The following is a 21,763-nucleotide window of genomic DNA, read 5'->3' as shown; positions in this document are numbered from 1 at the left end:
ATGATCAAAAAGTTTACCACCGTATAGATGTACCAAAATTTATTTAACCTTTCTTCTTCTGATGGACATATAGCTATTTCTAATCTTTTACTGTAACAAACAATGCTACAACAAATATCCTTGTATATCCTTGCTAATTTGAGTTACTATTTCTGTGGCATAGATTCCTAATAGTGTGACTGCTAGGTCAGAAGACACAGACATTTAAAATTTTTGATAGCTATTGTCAAACCTGCGTACAATACACTCTTTTCCCCACATTTTCACTGACACTACATATTATATGTTTCTAAAAATTTTTGCTAATATGAGAAGTGAAAAATAAACTGAAGCATTTTAATTTCAGGTTTAGCAGTTTCCTCAAAAGACACAGCCTAAGAATTTAATTAATTTTATTAAGCTTGATGTTCAAAATGTATATACTATAAAGAACTATAAACTTTTAGCCAAAACTCAAATATCTTAAGGTTTAAGAAATGTCTTCATGTTTTTTAAATAATAAAAAATTAAATTTTGGGGCCGGCCCCATGGCTTAGCGGTTAAGTGCGCGTGCTCCACTACTGGCGGCCCGGGTTCGAATCCCAGGTGCGCACCGACGCACCGCTTCTCCGGCCATGCTGAGGCCGCGTCCCACATACAGCAACTAGAAGGATGTGCAACTATGACATACAACTATCTACTGGGGCTTTGGGGAAAAAAAAAAAGGAGGAGGATTGGCAATAGATATTAGCTCAGAGCCGGTCTTCCTCAGCAAAAAAAGAGGAGGATTAGCACGGATGTTAGCTCAGGGCTGATCTTCCTCAAAAAAAAAAAAAATTTTAAATTTTGTATTGTTTTAATACTGTTTAATCCAGTAGTCTTCTCCACATCCTTGGAAAAAAAGTTGCCCAGATTCACTTCCAGGGATTATTTGGAATATGCACAGCTTCTCCATTTACCTGATTTGCAGGGTAAGTTGGCATGAAGCCACTGGAAGCCTGGGCTGTAGCTCCCCCAACTGGTCCAACAAGATTAATGCCCACGACTGGCTGTCCGAGGTTGAGGGGCATGGAGCCTGCAGGGCCTGAAGGCATCCCAGTGGGCTGACTCACCCCGGTAGACAAAGTCATAGGAAAGCCACTTAAAGTTGGAACAGGAGCTGCTGGGAACTGGTTTAAAGCATCAGGACTCATGGCAGGAACACCCCTCTGCACAGAACAGGAGGAAAATGGAAACATTTTAGGCGAACACAAACCACATACAATCTAAATCTGGCAAAGAGAGACCTAAATGTAAAATCTATAGCCCTGGTATGTTTCTACTCTGACTCTCCCAAAACTCATGAATTTGATACAAGAAAGTAAGTTATAAAGTTAATGTAAAGCTAATATTTAGCAAAGAAATGGCCAACACATATCAATTCTGACATTTTCACTCTCTGACAAGTTTGGTTAATTCACTATAATCAAATCATTTAAAATGATTTTGTAACATGAGAAAAATTGCTACCAGACCAAGAATACTTTATCTGTATCTAAGGAATTTTAAACAAGGACTTCAAAGAACAGAGAGAGTAATTTCATCTATTACTGACTAACTTTCAAGTTCAGAAGGGATACAGTTAGGCCAGAGAATGTTAATACATTAAACAATCTTTAAACAAAAGAATATTTTGTTAATATGCACATCATATAAATTGTATGTTTTTGAAGTTCTGTATGCTGAAAATAATCTATGTGTTAATGTACAAGGAGTTCTACAAGGTTGTAGTCAAAAAAGATTCATACTCTTTCAACATATATTGAAAAGTTATTTGATCTAACTTAAGAAACAATGTCTACCTGTGTTACTGCTACCATGGCGAGAACAGTGTAAAGCTCTTCTTTAGTAAGTTTGCCAGGTGTAGTTCGATTAGCTAAGGCCCATATCTGTCCAAGAGTTTCCCTGGGAAGTCCAGATGACATCAGAATGGGATAAAGTTTAGCAGTGTCTATTCCAGTTGGAGTCATTGTGGTTTCTAAAATTTTCTTATAGGCATCTATTAAAGGAAAGACCAGATTACAAATGTAAATATACTACAAGCGATTGATCTTCTTTGTTATCATTGTTGTTTACACAAGAATAATCTTAAGTTAAACTGCTTTAATAGAACAGAAGCAATGTCAGGGTTTGAACTGCTGTAGAGATATTCAAGTGGAAATATCCAGCAGACAAGTAAGAGTCTGGAGCTTAGAAGAGAGGTTGGAGCTTGGTCCTAAAGATGAAGATTTGCGGCTAACGGCAAGAGAAAGTCTCATAATTCAGTAGAAGATAGTAACAACAATAAGATGGAGGTGGTATAAGCAGATGCTTTGGACTTTAAAAGAGAAGTTGTAGAGTAATGATGGTGGGAATAGCTTGAAAACAGCAGGGGGAAGCAAGAACTATACCAACACCATCTTCCTCCTGCCCCAATGAATTAGAGGCTATAAGAGAAAACATCACTGGGTAAGGTGCTACGGGAACAGAGCCTGCAGAGAAAGACACAGTTTCAGTTAAGGTGAGAAAGCAGAATAAATGTTTGAAAAAAGGGAGGGACTGTTGGCAAGTTTTTCGCAATAAAATGGGGTTTCCAAAGGACAAGGTGGCAAAGGCTGTTAGAGATAGAGTTGCCATATAAAACATAGGATGCCAATATTGCATGGGACATACTTACTAAACAATTATTTGCTGTTTATCTGAAATTCAAATTTAATTGGATGTTCTGTATGCTTATTTGCTAAATCTGGAAACCCTAGTTAGAGGAATTTGGGGGGATGAAAGTGGGTAGGGCTAATAAGGTAGACAGAGAAAAATGTTTAAAGCAACATTTTACATTGAGGATTTAAATATGGATTACAGGTTAGTAGGCTGGCCATAAGAACACATATTATGGCTAGGAAATTATGTATGCATATATGTTTGGAAGGAGGCGAGAGAAAGAAATATAAGCTGGTAGAAAAGGGATAGAACTCCAAAATATACCAAGATCTAGATTTTGTTTGTTTGGCTTGAAGACAGAGAGGAAGAAGAAAAGATGCAAACTGTCTAATGGGCAGCTGGAAGAAAACCTATTATTTGTATGTACCATTGAAGTCCCATATGGTTTTGGGAAATCAGCCTTTCAATTAGTGACTATGTGATTATGATGTAAAGTAAGACATTATTGGTTTCTTCCAAAAAGAAGTTCAGCTCCAGGAATCTTCCATGAATTTTATTTAATTAAGTATAGAACAACTTTAGTTTATGACCAATCTAGAAAACTAAAGATCTGGGGCCGGCCCTGTGGCTTGGTGGTTAAGTGCGCGCGCTGCGATGCTGGCGGCCCGGGTTCGGATCCCGGGTGCGCATCGAGGCACCACTTCTCTGTCCATCCTGGGGCCGAGTCCCACATACAGCGACTAGAAGGGTGTGCAGCTGTGACATACAACTATCTACTGGGGCTTTGGGGGCAATAAATAAAATCTTAAAAAAAAAAAAAAAAGAAAACTAAAGATCTGATGAAAGTTAATTTTAGTTTACAAGGGGTTGGCAAAGTAGAGCAAACTGAACAAGTTACAATATATTAAGATTGATTAACATATGCTGCTATAATAGTCATTATTCTATGCACCATGGCTTAAATAGAATCAATTGAATACTACCGCGAAATGTGCACCTTAGTGATTTTTTTGGCTCACCACTAACAATATAGATAAAGAAAAAAGTAAACACAACCTTCCAATGTAGAAAAAGATGCCACTTGGTCTTCTGCTTCATGTAATATCACATGACAAGTCATAAGAAGAATATTTTTTAAAAATATAAGCTGATGACCAAGAGTTAAAAAAATCACACTAAAGATATTAGTATATTCTTGATAAGTTATTAATAATCTACATAATAAGTATTTGATAATGTCTTTTAAAACATGATAAACCTAAGAAAAGCTTTTAGAAATAAAAGTATATGGGGCCGGCCCCGTGGCTTAGCGGTTAAGTGCGCGCGCTCCACTGCTGGAGGCCCGGGTTCAGATCCCAGGCGCGCACCGACGCATCGCTTCTCCGGCCATGCTGAGGCCGCGTCCCACATACAGCAACTAGAAGGATGTGCAGCTATGACATACAACTACCTACTGGGGCTTTGGGGGGAAAAATAAATAAATAAATAAAATCTTTAAAAAAAAAAAAAAAGTATATGATGGTCAATAAAAGATTAAAGCAAAACATTTCTCCTGTATTTATATAGTTATTATACGAGAGACATCTTATATATGAATAGAACATTTCCATTTACAACATTTAAAGCAAAATATCCAAATAGGAATCCTAGACAAACAAGCTTTTTTACCTGGAACCAAATTCTCATTGTAAATCCAAGGAGGCATTCTGGGCTGAACAGGATCCTGTGAGGGAAACACTCCCACACCTAAAAGATAAGGAACATTATCTAGTGTATATAATGGTCCGTGAAGAAGACGGGGAAGTCACAGTGAGTCGGGGCTTTTTATAATAGCACTGGCTGGAGACACTAAAAAAAAGTCACCAATACAACTAAAATATTTGGTTTCTAAACAACTCTTGTACATTAACTATGCCCTAAAGAGTAAACCAAAAAAAAATAAGATATACCAAATCGATATTCTGAATCATATGAGGCTTGCACCATTTCACATCTATTACAAATTAAAGGAAAAAACATGATAGACGGCGGTTTAAAAGTTATTATGTAAAAAAAATGTAATTGCAGCTCTAATAATGTTTCTTTGCCAAGTCTGATTTTTTTTTTTACCTGAATATGACACTGCTGCCTTACATGTACAGGAATTTTTTTTAATTATGCAGTAAAATATCCTCCAAAAGTTTGACCCCTAGGCTGTCACATTCTAATTCATCTCTGCAAGTTGAGTTTATAAAAATTTGGATCTTTTAGGCAGCGGTGTGTATGATTTATCTCAGAGAAGCAAAACTATCTTCTCATTGGTGACTTTTCCAGTTAAATTTTAACTTTTCAACCTTTATGGAAGAAGAGGAAGTGTAAGAGGAAAAAAAAAGAGCTTTTATAAAATAAAAGGAAAAGAAATTTTAAATCAGGAATGATTCTGATTAAAAAACTGGTTATCAAAATTTTTTAAAAAGGAATAACAGTGTGTTGAAAGAATTCAGAGCAAAATTGCAGGGTTAATTGGAAAAAGGAATGCATTAAATGTACTTCAAGCAAATTTCAATTAGCAATATCAAGCAGCATTCTTTTTAAGATTAATGCTTAAGGTGTTAGCAATTGAGCAACATTTGGTTAAATTAACTTTTCGTTGAATATGTCATGAGCTCACCACTCTCTTCAAAGGACAGGTTTTGGTCTGAAGTCTTTTCTGCCTCTGCAGTAGTGGCACCACTTACACGTTCATCTACAGCACCCCCGTTATTGGCCGTTAAACTGGGATGGTTCTTACTGGAACCTGGGACTAGGGCTTTGTGCCCAACTTCAGAAGTATTTAATTTAATTTGTTCCTGCCCAGATGTACTTATATCACAAGATACTAGGAGCTTCTCCTCCAAGGAAGGGCCTAAACAAACAGCACGAAGGATTATTTGTATATAAGCACAAATTTCTAATTTTTTCAACCATCCATTTCCACCCCCAGAGTCTAAAGGGAAGGCCCTGCCACGTATAATGTAAATTTTGAAATAATTCAATCACTACACACTTGTATAGGACTTAAGAGACTAAAGACTTGAGAGAACTTAAACACTGTTATCTACGTTAATTCTCAAGAATTCTGAGACAGTAGGTAGAATGGTATAGTGGAAGGAGTATTATCTTAGAAATCTGGCAAGCTTCCATGATGCAGACACTTCCACTAACTATGGGGGAGACAGACTCTTGGCCAGTAACATCATCTCTGGGTCTGTTTCTATATCTGTCAGCTGAGAAAGTCTGACTAAGTACATGTCTGCTAAGATTGCTCTCAGCACTATTCTGTGTCAAGACAGAGTGTTAACGGCCACCCTCCCGCCATTATTTCACAAGTGAGAAAACTGAGGTACAGAACTGTTTAAAGATTTGTCCAAGAACAAACTGATAGTAAATGGAGAACCTGTGCTTTTGACCCCCAAGTGCTCTATCATGGAACCAGAGAGAGCACTTTCTTTTTTTTTTGGTAATTGTGTGTGTGTGTGTGTGTGTGTGTGTGTGTGTGTGTGTGTGTGTGTGAAGATGATCAGCCCTCAGCTAACATCTGCCAATCCTCCTCTTTTTGCTGAGGAAGACTGGCTCTGGGCTAACATCCGTGCCCATCTTCCTCTACTTTATATGGGATGTCACCACAGCATGGCTTGACAAGTGGTGCACCGGTGCGTGCCCGGGATCCAAACCCCGGACGCCACAGCGGAGCGCGCGCACTTAACCGCTACGCCACCAGGCTGGCCCCGAGAGAGCACTTTCTCAGGCAGCTTTCCTGCCTCATTACCCTTAAGAAAATGATATTGGTGATTTTCCCAAACAAGAGTAATCTCCTGAAGAAATCAGTTTGTTTTTAAAGTTCTACGGTGGTTTAAATAGCTCCTAATTTAGGAGCAAAAGTTTTAAGTCACTTTTCTGGAATGTGAGGTCCCCAGAATTTAAAAATCTAGGTTCTTATTTTGGTGAATTTCAATAGTACTCATATATTCAGGCACATGTTTCTTTGCCAACATCACTGTATTATTCTACTTATATAAGAAAAATAAATTATCCCAGATTATCCTCAGGATACTTTCATTAATAATCTAGGAGTTACGTGCTTTCTGTACATTGTACGAGGCTGAAGCAGCAGAGAAATAAGGAACTTGCCCAAGGACACCATAGGAGGGAAAAGACACTAGAATCAAACCTGGAGGGAGAGCCTGTGCTCCAGCCTTCTGTACATGCAACTGGCCAAGTGGGGTGGTGGGATGGAAAGACTGAAAAGGCTGGGAAGCGGAAGAAGGCCCACATGTGGGAACTTCAACTGGCCCCTGCATAAAGTCACTGAATTCTTCTTCATCAAGAAAGGCAGGTGATGGGGAGACAGTTTTAGCAGAATGAGATGATGTGGGATAATCTGCAAAATGGAAAATGGCAATGAAACACACAGAAATGAAAATCAACAGGGAAAAAGAAATCAAGATGTAGTACAATTCCAAAAGAATATACTGAAGCACGAATAGTGGAGGTGAACAAGAAATGACCCGTAAACAACAGTCAAAGGGAATTACCAGACAATGAATGCAAAACACTTTGATGTCTATTTACACACATTCTTTTTTTTTTTGTCTTTTTAAAAAGAGGTTTTATAGCTATTTTGCATTTGGTCAAAAACAGAAAAATGTAAAACTCAAAATTTCTTTCCTTCTTTAATTAGGTTAGCACTACTTTTTCTCCCTGAGACCACTAATAATTTACATCAAAGTGGTGATTACTTTTGAAACCCAAGTGATCCGTTCGCCCAGATAATATTCTGTCAAACCAATATACACCAGAAATAAGAAAACCTACCCATATGCTGCTGAATACATTTTGGACAGATACGTACTCTGATGATTAAATTTCATTATGCCAGTAAGAAACAGTGCACAATACATACTTGCAATTTTTGATGTGTCATGCCTAATCCATACACTTTGCATAGTTTACATTTCAGTAAAGTTGCCATATGAGGAATGAAAATTACACAAGACAACAAGAACATTAAACACATTACCACAGCAATACTTGCTTGTGAAAAGCATCAAAACTGGGACACTATATATAAGGCATTAAGTCAAACAACTCAACAGTCAATTTAAGAAAGTAAACCTTGACTGAGGACTATGTTTAAAAGATCTTTAGCTCTAAAAAAAATAAACATCACTGCGGCTTTTTACCGTTAAATGTGAGATTCACTTATGCCATAAACCTTCTCTACAGGAACCACATTTAATACAAGGCTCATTAACCATACTATTATTGTTGCTTCTTCACATTTTTAACTACTTTGAATTGCTTTAACATTTACTAAAGTCTAATGTCACAACGAGCAGTCTTTTTCTAAAAGGGGCTTTCACCTGAAAAATGGAGACACTACATGCTTCCCTTCTGATCCGTGAAATAAAACCTGGAAGCACTGAAAGTTTTACGAAAGATGCAAAATGAATATGCAAAATTATTGCCTGAATTAATTTTGTTTAAAAAAGAAAAAAGCCATCCCATAATGAATTCCAACCCTCCCAATAATGGTTACTGAGAGTGTGGATTTAAGTTCTCACTTTGGGTTCTTAGACCGGTACCAGCAGAAAATAGTAATGGAAAACTGAGAGCTAACTATGAATATTTTTTAAATAGACCCTCACTACTTACTAGCAATAAGGCTGCAAAGGCTAAACCAATGTTTATTTGCTTTTGACTGGAATTATGTTAATTCTCTGTGGTATATATTTTGGTTTACAAACTCTTGCAGCTGTACAGATGATTAATAAGAAGTATGCCGGCCCCGTGGCTTAGCGGTTAAGTGTGTGTGCTCTGCTGCTGGCGGCCCAGGTTCAGATCCAGGCGCGCACCGACGCACCACTTCTCTGGCCACGCTGAGGCCGCGTCCCACATACAGCAACTAGAAGGATGTGCAGCTATGACATACAACTATTTACTGGGGCTTTGGGAGAAAAATAAATAAATAAATAAAATAAAAAAAAAATAAAAAGAGTGTTTTAAAAAAACAAATTACGTGACAAATGCAGTTTGTATATTCAATATTATAAGATAAACAGTTGGGGGCTGGGGGAGGGGGGAATTAAAAGATGGCTTTGGTGGTAAAAAGGCCAGAAACTTTTTATACACTTTAGGCCTATGTTTAAGACCCTAACTGGAGAAGCTCTGGAAACTCCTTGGGCTTGCTTCAGAAAAATCTTTTTCTGGCTAAGCACGAAGCAGTTAACTAGCAACAGCTAACTGCACGCATGCTGACTGAACTCATAGGATTATTTGAACATCAAAACACCAGTTTATTATTTAACAATGAGTTTGTTAAACTACACCTGGTTGTCCATAAAGGGCATTCATTCTATATGGAAAGAACAGTGTTTGACCTAATAACGACCATTTCTCTCTGCTTTATTTTCCTTTTTCTAATTTCCATGCTGGGCCCAGTTTTAGCATTCCAAGTCTATTCTTAAATTACTTCTTGACTAGCTTAGTCAGCTTATAATTTTCATTTTTACATATGTTTTTCCTTTCTGAACTAAACCTGATTGCTAATATCCATTCTCTTTTCAATCTTGGTGTATACTTTACTTTGGGGCATATTTTTGGAATGATAATCTGAGTAAATAATCTAACAAGTAAAATTAATAGCACAGAGTCAAAGCTATCCCAGAAAGTCAAGAACTGGTTACTGTGCCAATATTAGATTATTCCCTCCTGATATCACCTGTAAAAGGTACTATAATGCAAGAGTTTAAGATAAAATTTATCAATGTAATATATGCCAGTAGAAAATAGTATGTGGTTGGCTGAATGATTTATGTAAACTGTTCACCTGTTAATGGTATGTTATTCTTGAAATTAGCTGAGAATAAAATGTCAAAATATCAAATTAAAAAAAAGAACATGGTAACAGTCATGTAAAGACAAGACTCATCTCAACTGCTAAATATTCAAAACAAACGTAAAAAAACAAAAAATATCCCTTTACCCTGCTCTAAATAGGCACTTTTTTTTGCTTATCTGATGATAAATAATAATAAAAACTACTAAGAAATGTATTAAAGACACTAAAATGTCATGAGGATCATTATTAAACAGATGACTTTTTTAAAAGAGGGCATTAAAAACATTTGTAAGTTTAATCACACTGAATAAAATCTAGACTAGCTCATAAAAAGTAAAACTATTTTAAAACAACGAGAATAAAATGGTAAACTCCTTTATTACATTTGCTTTGAGTGAATGAATTTTACGAATGTTAACATACTCATTTATACAGAAGATTTACAAGTGAAGTTTTGTCATACTGACATTTACTAGACGACAAAGAGGTTTTATCCTCCCAAGACAGTTATCCAGACCAGAGCTCTTAACCCACAGTAAAATTTAAAATATCCAAATCTGTACTTCACGTGAAGGAAGAGTTTAGTACTGACTCTCCACACACACATAATGGTCAAACACACAGGGGCTATAAATCACCTTCCAGCAAAAGAAAATTTTACAATTAAAACTACCTGGTTTCTTAGGGTGCGATGCTGGAGTAGGGTGCATCTTAGCATCTCTGGAAAACCCATCTAAATTTCCTTTTATGGCTTCCAAAGCATCATCTCTACTCTTCTCTCCTGTCTAAGAGACAATAAATGTATGTATATTTCTTCACTTATCTCTTATTTCATCCTAAATCCTCCCAAATTAAAAGTGCAGATATTAGTCTACTTCCCGTAGAGCCATGCGTCGCTCAACGACGGAGATACTTTCTGAGAAATGCGTCATTAGATTTCATTATTGTGCAAACATCACAGAGTGACCTAGATGGTATAACCTACTACACACCTAGGCTATATGCTACTAATCTTAAGGGACCACCATCGTATACACTGTCCGAGGGTGACCAAAACGTCGTTATGTGGCACATGACTGTATTTTTACCACACACTTCTGACAGTGAATTCTTCAAGTCAGAAACACATTGATAAGTATATAAAACAAAGGCATAAAATGACACTCTATAGAATATAAAAATATTAAAAGGCTCATTTATAAATACTTTGAGATACAGCTGTTAGATATTAAGCATCCTGTATTAATGCTTCCTGAGAAGAAATTACAAACACTCCAATGGTAGTAAAAAAAGAGTTGAGAAGATAAGGGCTGATACCCCATTCTCCTCAACAAGAGAGTGTCTTTACAGAAAAAAGAAAAATCCTTCACTTTAGGATTTAGATAAACCATAATGAATCAACCACAGCCTCGGCTTGGGTTGGTGCCTAAATCACAAAACCCACTGAATGAGGGAGAAGAGGCACATGCAGGGTGTGTGTGGTGGTGGAGGGGGGTGGAACATATTACCTTGGGTTTCACACTACTCAGAAGTCTGAGCTTTTGCTTCTGCTCCTCAAACTGGCGTCTTTTTCTTTCTTCTTCTAAGAGCTTTTGCTGCTGTTCAAATCGTTTTCTGAAGGAAAAACAACCTAGTAAACAGCCAGCTTCAGGCATTATCAACTGTGTTATGTTCATATTTCTACTAACAATATTGAAGTCATCAAAAGATGATATTCAACAATATCATCCTGCATTTCTAAAGCTAAAAACTTCACTGCTAATTATATCTAATTTTTTATGACAATCTAATTTCCCCACTCTATTAATTTCAAAATATATGAAATGAGTCTAAAAATGATTTACCTAAATTATAGACATGAATCTATTTCTTGTCTAATTTGCAATGGGAGGAGACAAACTTTTGCATTCAAAAGTAATCTCAAAAAACAGGGAGGTAGACAAAATAAAATACTCTTTGCTTTGCATATAAAAAAGAAACTTCCATTTGGGAAGGCAGTGTCATACGGGAGAAAGAACAATGCTCTGGGAATCAGGAGGCCTGCACTTGGGTCCAGGCTTTGCAACTAACTGTGCAATGTGGACTGACAAGTTGCTTCATTTCTCTGGATGTCACTTTCCCTAAGATGTAAAATTAGACGGTTGAATGAGAGGATCTCTAAGGTCCCTTCTGGCTTTAAATTTATAATAAAAGTACTGTAAAGAGTTTTAAAGGCAATGTGACCGTTTGGCCTCAAATCTGCACTAGAGAACACTTGACAATTTTTAAAATAACTGCTATCATCTATCTTTATCCTCGAATCCTGAGGCTTCTTACTGCTGCTCTTCGGCAAACTGCTTCTGCATGTCTGGAGTGTACTGTGGGCCTGGAGGACGCATTCCCAGGAATGGTGCTTGTCCCAGGTAAGGCATTCCCGCTGCTGGCATTGGTCCCATTGGTATCCCTGCCTAGAAGAAATACACACAGGCTTAAAAAACACAATTTCTCCTTTTAATTATTACAAAGCAAAACCGTAACGCCCATAAATTCTTTCCCAATATTTTTTTATTAATGAGCTATATAAATCCATTTTAATAAAAGATTCAAAGAACATAGGCTAAAATTGGAGAGCTCCCCTTAATATCTTGCCCCTTCCATTTCCATCACTGTCTTAGATGTGACCACTGCTAATAGTCTGAGGCTATGTGTGTGTATAGAAGCACACGCACACACACAAGTTACATTCTGCTGAGCTCACTAATCCAAACTCTTTGAGAAGAGGTATCATATATATCTTACATGTCTTTGTATTTTCAGCAACAGATAAGAGCCCAGCATATGGTAGTTATTCCACAAACGAGATTAAACATGCTCTTCCAATATGTATGATAGGATAATGAACATTTCGATGTTCATTATCACAGGCCTGATATCCGAACTTTTACAGAAAATAAAATATATTTAATCAATAATAAATGATGTATCAATACAACAGTATAAAGTTTACTGAAGTGTCCAGAAGTAAGAACGGTATTACACAATAGCTAATCACATAATCTAATATTAATAATGATGACGATGATAATGGCTAATTTTTACTGAGTGAAAATTCTTCTATTCTTCAACCTTCTCTCTGAAAGGTTCCCCTTCTGTTCCCTAACTGAAACCTGGCTGTCCCCAGAAGCCCTCTCATTTGGAGATTCCTGCTTCTCTTCCGCATTTCCTACAGATGGGGGACTATTCCTCTTGCTGCTTCTAGACCTTTTCTCCTCTCTTCCTTCAAAAACCTGAATGCATTTTAATTTCTTGCCTTGAGACTTCCTCATTTACTACTCTACATTGTTTATGTCATCTACAGACCCTCAGCTTCCTCACTCTTCAACTGAAGCCTATCTTCCATTTCACTCCTAAACTGCTCTTGGTGACGTCAATAATCACATGGATGACTCATCTGACACTGGCCTTTCAGGTCTTTGACCTCCTCACCACAATCATGTCCAACACCTCATTCCAGCTTCCCATTCCACAGCCAGACCCCTGATCATCAGCCCCAATACATGCATCATCTCCAAAATCTTGACTTTAGGCATCCCACCACCACCTATTCTTCCAGCTCACGTACTCCAGCAATTCTCTTATCTCATTAATAACTCCCATCCATTAATCTTATCACTTTTTCCACAATCCATCACCTCATCATGTCCTTACTTCTCTTCTTGCTCAAGATTCCAGAGTTCAATATTAAATGCCCTCATAAACATCCTTAATCCCTTACCTCTCGCTTCCCTGGAATGGTCTCCTGGGAAACCTCATACCTGGTTAGAGTCAACTAACCACCTTCTCTTTATCCTTACACCAAAACTACTGAACCTTGCTGTAGAGAAAAATCTTGGGGATGCACTTTAAATTCTTGACTATAAATCTCAAATGGATCCCCAACACAGGCCAGTCTTATGAGGACACTTACTATGTAAGATTTCAATCCTTTGAAGTTTCTTGAGATTTGCTATGGCTCAGTATATGGTCAATTTTAATAAATACTTAAATAAAAACTTAATGTTTGCTTAAAAAGAAAGTGTACTTTGCAATTGCTGGGAACAGTGTCCTAGGAATAGTTATAATATAGGTATCATTTTATTGTGTTCCTGCCACATGCCAGCTATAGCATTAGGCATTTACATACATTATTCTCAATATATGTAAGATCATCAGAATTAGAGATATTTCTGATAATGATCAACAAGAACCCCTTAATAATAAAACACACTTATGAAGCCCCTACTATGTTCCAGGGACTTTTCTAAGTGCTTTATATATATTAATTAATTTAATCCTTATAACAAACCTATGCAGTAGATGCTACTATTATTCTCATTTTACAGATGAGGAAATTGAAGCAGAAAATAGTTAAGTACCTTACTCATTGCTAGTAAGTGGCAGAGCCAAGATTAGAACCAGGCAGCTTATGGTTCCAAAATTCATGTTCTCCATCATTATGCTATGCTGCCTCTCCAATTACCAACAACCATTACGAAATTCAGACTCAAAAAAATTTTAATGTGTTTTTTGCATGTCTATTCATATGCTCAGACACATAGCCAATGTGAATAGTAGCAGCTTGGAAGGCTTAGGAATGGTTTCTAGGACTTTACAACTGGAGTTACAAGTAATATTGCTTAATTACTAACACTCTCTATTCTAAATCTTGGGTGGGGGGTGGCTATGTATACTTATTTTTAATCACAGTGTGCTTCTCTTGCTGCTAGAAATTAATACCATAGTTCTAGGATTACATTTCTTTTTTCTTGTTCCATCTGTAATTTATTTAAAATTATATATTTATATTATATATTTTATATTAGAAAAATTCCCTATTTTTTCCAGCTTTGAGATATAACTGACATATAACATTGTGTAAGTTTTAAGGTGTGCAACATGTTGACTTGACACACTTATATATTGCAAAATGATTACCACCATAGCATTAGCTAACACCTCCATCACGTCACATTATTATTATTTCTTTTTTGTGGTGAGAGATTAAATTTCTTTTTAAATTTTGATTCAGTTTACCCAAGGAACATAAAACAGAAAAGAAACCACTCAGATCATATAGGCTAAAAGACGAAATAAGATATTCCACAAAAATAATAAATAATGAAAGAAGTAAAGGTGTTACTATAGCCACTGCCTTCCAATTTATAAAATTCTGTTCTTCAAGAAGATTCAAACTTGTTAAGTGGTATTTTGTGTTTCTCCTACTCCTGAAAAGTAAGTTTATATATTCGTACAGTCTAAGTTTATACATTCTTTTTTTTTTTTTTTAAGATTTTATTTATTTATTTTTTCCCCCCAAAGCCCCAGTAGACAGTTGTAAGTCATAGCTGCACATCCTTCTAGTTGCTGTATGTGGGACGCGGCCTCAGCATGGCCGGAGAAGCGGTGCGTCTCTGCGCGCCCGGGATCTGAACCCGGGCCGCCAGCAGCGGAGCGTGCGCACTTAACCACTAAGCCACGGGGCCGGCCCTTATACATACTTTTGAAATCTAGATAAACCAAAAGGTTAAGAGATACTAATCCTTAGTTATATACTGAGTGAATGACACAGCAAAAGAAATAACTCAGAAATCTGAGATACATCCAATAAACTACTAAAAAGACTAAAAATAAAGAAGCTCACCCCCAAGTTGAAAGATACTGAAGGCTACTGAAGATTTCAGTAAGTGGAGAGATATAATATGACAGTAAGATTAAAAGAGTGAAAATGTCAATTTCAATCAAAACTCCAACAGGTTTTACGAGGAATTTGACAATCTGATCTTAAAATTTATACTGAAGGGGAAAGGACCATGAACAGCTATAATTATTTAAAAGAAGAACAAGGAGGATCCACACTACCAGATATCAAGGCTTATTTTAGGCTAGAATAATTAAGACAGTAAGATATTTATTGATGCAGGGATAGACAAACATAGCAATGGGACAAATTGAAGAGCTCAGAAACTGATTCAAAGGATATAAAGAAATTTGATATTATAGGAGTAATCTTAGAAACCAATGGATAAAGAATGGACTATTGATAAATGATTTGGAAACAACTGGCTACTCAAATGGAAAATAATAAAATCAGACCCTTCAGCCTCACACTGATACCAAAAAACAATTCCAGGTAGGTTAAAGACCTATATACGAAACGAAACTTTAAATTTTTAAATAAGAAAATACAGGAGAATATCATTATGATCTTAGGATAGGCTTGTGTCTTTATGAGATAAAAAAGCTCAAACCATAAAAGACCTGATTTATCCATCTGACTTGACTTCTACAAAACATGACACCATAAACAAAATTAAAAGAGAAGCCAAAGTCTAGGAGGAGATACTGGCAACACAGATAACCACAAAGGTTAGAATTCAGAATATATAATGAACTCTTAAAAATTGATAAAATCAAAACAAATAGTAAAAAATTGGAGCAACTTAAATGTCCATCAATAGAAGAATACATATTCATACAACGGACTACTACACAGCAACTATATGAACAAACTTGGCATCACTCTATAACAGATAAATCTTAGGGAAAAACAATGTTAAATAAAAAAAAAAAAAATCAAATGCAGAAGGGTACACACTTATGTAAAATTTTAAAACCTAGAGGGCCGGCTCCGTGGCTTAGAGGTTAAGTGTGCGCGCTCTGATGCTGGCGGCCCGGGTTCGGATCCCGGGCACGCCCCAAGGCACCACTTCTCCGTCCAACGCGAGGCCGAGTCCCACGTACAGCAACTAGAAGGATGTGAACCTATGACATACAACTATCTACTGGGGCTTTGGGGGGAAAAAAATGAATAAATAAAATCTTAAAAAAAAAAAAAATAAATAAATAAATAAAACCTAGAAAATATCATATAATGGTCATGAATATATAAACATATACAATAATAAAAGTATAAAAATACAAATGGGATCAATAAACACTGAATACATGACAGTGATACCTATCTCTGGGGAAGCAGAGAGAGGGAACTATAACTATTGTTCAATTCTTTTAAAAAATGTGAAACAAATATGGCATGTTAAAATTTGATGAAAGGATGATATGGCTGTCTATGTAGAAAATCCCAAAGAATCTAAAAAAAAAGTCCTACAACTAGTAAGTGAGTTCAGCAAGGCTGCAGGTTACAAGACAAACATAGACAAATTGATTTTATTTCTATATACCAGCAATGAACACATGACACTGAAATTAAAAAAATAAACTGCTATTTACAATTACTCAAAAGAATGAAATACTTAGATGTAAATCTAACAAAACATTTATAGGACTTGTATACTGAAAATTATACAATGTTGACAAAAGAAATCAAAGACCTAAACAAGTGGAGAGACATACCACACATATATTGGAAGAATCTACATATTAAAGAAGTCAATTTCCCCCAAACTGATATAAAGGTTTAACATAATCCCTATCAAAACTCCAGCAAGAGTTTTTGTAGATATAGACAACATTATTCTAAAATTTATATGAAAAGGCAGAGGAACTAGAATAGTTAAAACAATTTTGACAAGACGAACAACATGGGAAGAATCAGTTCTATAAAGCTATGGAGACTGAACCAGTAATCAAAATCTCCCAACAATGAAAAGTCCTGGATATGATGGCTTTGCTGGTGAATTCTACCAAACATTTAAAGAAGAACTAATACCAATTCTTCTCAAACTTTTCTGAAAAATTGAAGGGAAGGAAAATTTCCTAACTCATAATTCTATGAGGCCAGCATAACCCTGATACCAAAGCCAGAAAGGAAAACTACAAACCAATATTTCTTATGAACGCTGGTGCAAAAATCCTCAACAAAATACCAGCAAACAGAATTCAGCAGCATACTGAAAGAATTATATACCATGATTAACTGGGATTTATCCCTGGAATACAGGGATGATTCAACCAATGAAAATTGATCACTGTAATACACCACATAACAGAATGAAGGGGAAAAAACCCCACATGATCATTTCAATTGATGCAGAAAAAGCACTTGACAAAAATAAACACCCTTTCGTGACAAAAACACTCAACAAACTAGGAACAGAAAAAAACTACCCCAACACAGTAAAGGTCATATATGAAAAACCCAAATGAACATTATAATCAATGGTCAAAGACTGAAAGCTTTTCCTCTAAGATTAGGAACTAGACAAGGATGCCCACTTTCATCGCTTCCATTCAACATACTAGTGGAAGTTCTAGCCAGAGCAATTAGGTAAAAAAAAAAAAAAAAAAAGTGAATAGAAGCCATCCAAATTGGGAAGGAAGAAGTAAAATTATCTCTGTTTGCAGATGATATGATCTTATATGTAGAAAATCATTAAGACTCCACAAAAAAGCTGTTAGAACTAATAAATGAATTCAGCAAAGTAGCAGGATACAAAGTCAACACACAAAAATTAGTTATATTTGTATACACTAACAATGAACAATCTGAAAAAGAAATTATAAAAATCCCATTTACAATAGCATCTAAAAGAATAAAATACTTAAGAATTAACTAAACCAAGGAGGTAAAACTGTACAATGAAAACTACAAAACATTGCTGAAAGAAATTAAAGACATAAATAAATAGAAAGACAATCCATGTTCATGAATGGAAAATTTAATATTGTTAAAATGTCAACATTACCCAAAGTGATCTACAGATTCAATGCAATCTCTACCAAAATTCCAATGACGTTTTTTACAAAAACAGAAAAACCCATCCTAAAAATCATATGGAATCTCAAGGGACGCCAAATAGCCAAAACAATCTTGAAAAAGAAGAACCAAACTGGAAGACTCCGCTTCCTGATTTCAAAACCTACTACAAAGCTGCAGTAATGAAAATAGTGTGGTATTGGGGCTGGCCCAGTGGCATAGTGGCATAGTGGCACCCTGATCTTGGACTTCTAGCCTTCAGAACTGTGAAAAATAAACCTCTGTTGTTTATAAACTACCCAATCTCTGGCATTTTGTTACAGCAGCCCAAAAGGACAAAGAAAACAAGCTACAGATCGGGAGAAGATATTTGCAAACCACATATCCAACAAAGGACTAGTATGTAGAATATATAAAGAATTCTCAAAACTCAACAGTAAAATACAAAAAAATCCAATTAGAAAATGGACAAAAGCACAAAGAAACATTTCTCTGAAGAGACTGTAACGGTGACAAACAAGCACATGAAAAGATGTTAAACATCATTAGTGTTAAAAAAAAAAAACCTAAAATGGTGGCTACCATCTGAATGTACCTCCAGACCAAACACTCACATAACCAAATGTAACACTGTCCTGACTTCCCTGAAATGCCTACTCTGACCTTAAACAAAACTTAAGCTTTCTTTAGGTCAGCATGACCTTCCAGTTTCCTAATCAGCTACAAACAATAAGCTTATGCCATGAAAAGCAATGTAAGTTTCTAGTAACCAATCACAATAGAAAACAATGTACTCATTCATGCTTTGTAAACTGAATTGTAACTGCTGAAAATGAACTTCCAACTACTGTCAGTTTCAAGTCTCCCCGTTGGTGAACAGTGTTTTTCTCACTCAATAAACTATTCACATCAAGTAAAGCTCTCTGAATTTTCTTTTGACATTAGCCATTAGGTAAATTAAAATCACAATGAGATACTACAACATACCTATCAGAATGGCTAAAATAAAAATGACACCACCACCAAATGCTAGCAAGGATGCAGAGAAACTAGCTCACTCACATATTGCTGGTGGGAATGTAAATTGGTACAGCTATTCTGGAAAACAGTTTGGAGGTTTCTTTAAAAACTAAATATCCAACTACCATGCCACCCAGCAATTACACTCCTAGGCATTTATCCCAGAGAAATGAAGACTTATGTTCACACAAAAACTTCTATTCTTTACAGCCAAAAACTAGAAATAGCCCAGGTTTTCTTCAATGGGTGAATGGTTAAACAAACAGTACATCCAGACCATGGACTACTTACTCAGCAACAAAAAAGAATAAAATAATGATATATCCAATGACTTGGGTGAATCTCAAGGGAATTATGCTGAGCAAAAAAAGCCAATCACAAAGGGTTAGTGATTCAATTTAGATAACATTCTTGAAATCACAAAATTATAGAAATGGGGAACATATTAGTAATGGCCAAGGGTTGGGGGAAGGGCGTGCAGTGGGAGGGAAATAAGTACGGCTATAAAATGGCAACACAGAGGAGCCTTGGGGTGATGGGAATGTTCTGTATCTTGACTGTAGCAATATCAATATCCTGGTTGTGATATTTTACTATAGTTCTGCAAGTTGTTACGATTGGGGGAACTAGGTAAAGGATCTCTTTGTATTATTTCTTACATACACATGAATATACATTTATCTCAAAATAAAAAGCTTAACTAAAAATGTTTTGATAAAGACGTGCAATTGGCTCACACATGTTCATCATATATTCTATTTTCACTTATATGTTTGAAATATTTCAGGATAATAGTTTTAAATTTTGTGGAGTGTTTTCTTTTTATGAGTTTTGCGGAGTGAAGAGCTATGTGGCAACCAAGACTATTTTTCATCTTTGACTTTTATCTGAAAACGTACCCTTCAAAGATTTAAGGGATGACTAAAGAATAATGTGTTTTTTTCTCACACAAGTCTGTGGTTGGTTAGAGCTACTGAGTTTGGGATAAAAAATAAAATCTGAATGAGTTTCTCCTTTAAGAATAGTGAGCAGCTTCCAAGCAGCATAATGTCGGTTGGGAAGATTAAAGGTTAAAGAAAAGATTTTAGCTTCTTTATTTTAGAATCATTAATTCTAAGCTCCTGATACTCAGGGAAATTATTTGGGGGATATCAAATATGATAGTTTACTTTTTTATTGTTGCTCTGCATATTAGAGATTCTTACTGTTTTTGGTTGTTCCAAACTCTTTAAAAACATTTTTCAGATAATTACGTAAGTCATAAAACAATGTTTAGTGTGAAAATCAACGATTTAAAAATTGTATCAGTTGTTAAGATTCAGCAGTAAGCTTACTAAATCTTAATTAAAAAGTAAATTGTTTCCAGTTATTTGCTGCCCTTACGCTAAGAGGATTACGCATCCCTACGCAGTTCGCACGCCTCCTGGTCCACTCCCTGGTGATGCTCGTTTGGGCCACATTACTTTGGTGAGCCGAAGTGACTGATAAACGCTACCTCTGAGAGAAAGCGTTAAAAGACATCACAGGATTTGGCCATTTCTTTTCTCTACGCTAAGAGTCTGGGATGTCCTAGGTAAGGGTCTCAGGATAGAGAGAACATGCAGCTGAGTCAGAGCCAACCATTACAGGACACATTACAAATGAGAAATAAATCTCTGTTTTTGTAAGTCACTGAGATTCTGAGATTGTTGTTTCTGCAACATAACCTAGTGAAAGTTGAGTATTATGGATTTAAAACCTATAAAAGCTCAATTTATTCCCATTTTCTTCCTACTAGAGATGAATAAAAAATGACTATGGAAGTCATTCTTTACATATAACATAGAAGCTTTATTTGCTTAAATGACTTCAACAAAACCATGGTTTCAACTTAAATTCTGATTGTAAACTCCCAGTGTTACTTATTTATAAATATATACACATGCTATTGTACTAATATACTGTATACGTGATAAAACACAGAGAAATAGCAAATTTTAAATAATTAGGTAAAAATGAAATATATGGCATTTAAAATATTTATCGACAGTACAAAAACTCTTTTTGTTCTGGCTTATTGGTGAATGAATTTTTTTTTTTAATAATACTATTAACACTTTGGATTCAGCCATTCAAAGGCTGACACCTGGATTCAGTTTATTTGGTTACTTGGTTTAAATGGATATCATAGCTGAAGAAGATAATTTACAAAGATATGGAGATGCAAATGGAAGCAGCCCTTTCTTGGGCTGGACTTAACTAAATCATGACACTAGCAATTTCATTCACCAATTAAAAAAAAGAAAAAAATTTAACATTGTTTGGTTTAATCTATACTCCCTATCTATGATCATGACCAGTTATGCAGGGACACGCTTAGCACGATAGCAGGAAAATTTTTTTCAACTCTCCTACAACTCTCCTACATTCAGATTCCCTTGTATGTCTTGTTTTAAGTGTTGTTAATTTTTAATCTAATCCTTCTTTTTTAAAATTTAAAACTTATAGAAAGTTTGGAAGGTTTATAAACTCAAGTAACAGTATTTAACTAGGGTTTGGTAATGTTGTTTTGA

The 21,763-nt window shown here is 35.8% G+C and overlaps 1 protein-coding gene across 12 annotated transcripts in view; it reads right to left on the bottom strand.

Moving 5' to 3' along the window:
- The window catches only part of SYNRG (synergin gamma), a 76,827-nt gene that overhangs the window by 42,006 nt on the left and 13,058 nt on the right, over positions 1 to 21,763 (bottom strand). For 5 of the 12 annotated variants that reach the window (XM_014790935.2, XM_087440832.1, XM_087440833.1 and 2 more), the window contains exons 4-11: positions 11,834 to 11,964; positions 11,026 to 11,131; positions 10,191 to 10,302; positions 6,848 to 7,057; positions 5,309 to 5,542; positions 4,327 to 4,404; positions 1,821 to 2,017; positions 939 to 1,187 (exon numbers count right to left, since the gene is read on the bottom strand). In XM_014790935.2, the coding sequence (XP_014646421.2) occupies positions 939 to 1,187; positions 1,821 to 2,017; positions 4,327 to 4,404; positions 5,309 to 5,542; positions 6,848 to 7,057; positions 10,191 to 10,302; positions 11,026 to 11,131; positions 11,834 to 11,964 (1,317 nt within the window). The remainder of the gene's footprint in view (positions 1 to 938; positions 1,188 to 1,820; positions 2,018 to 4,326; positions 4,405 to 5,308; positions 5,543 to 6,847; positions 7,058 to 10,190; positions 10,303 to 11,025; positions 11,132 to 11,833; positions 11,965 to 21,763) is intronic. The other 7 variants (XM_014790936.2, XM_087440838.1, XM_087440839.1 and 4 more) reach the window with 3 other exon arrangements.

This window comes from Ceratotherium simum, chromosome 16, assembly GCF_057802395.1.
Source record: "Ceratotherium simum simum isolate JZ-2026a chromosome 16, ASM5780239v1, whole genome shotgun sequence".
Classification (NCBI taxonomy): Eukaryota; Metazoa; Chordata; class Mammalia; order Perissodactyla; family Rhinocerotidae; genus Ceratotherium; species Ceratotherium simum.
This window is presented reverse-complemented; position numbering and strand designations above follow the sequence as displayed.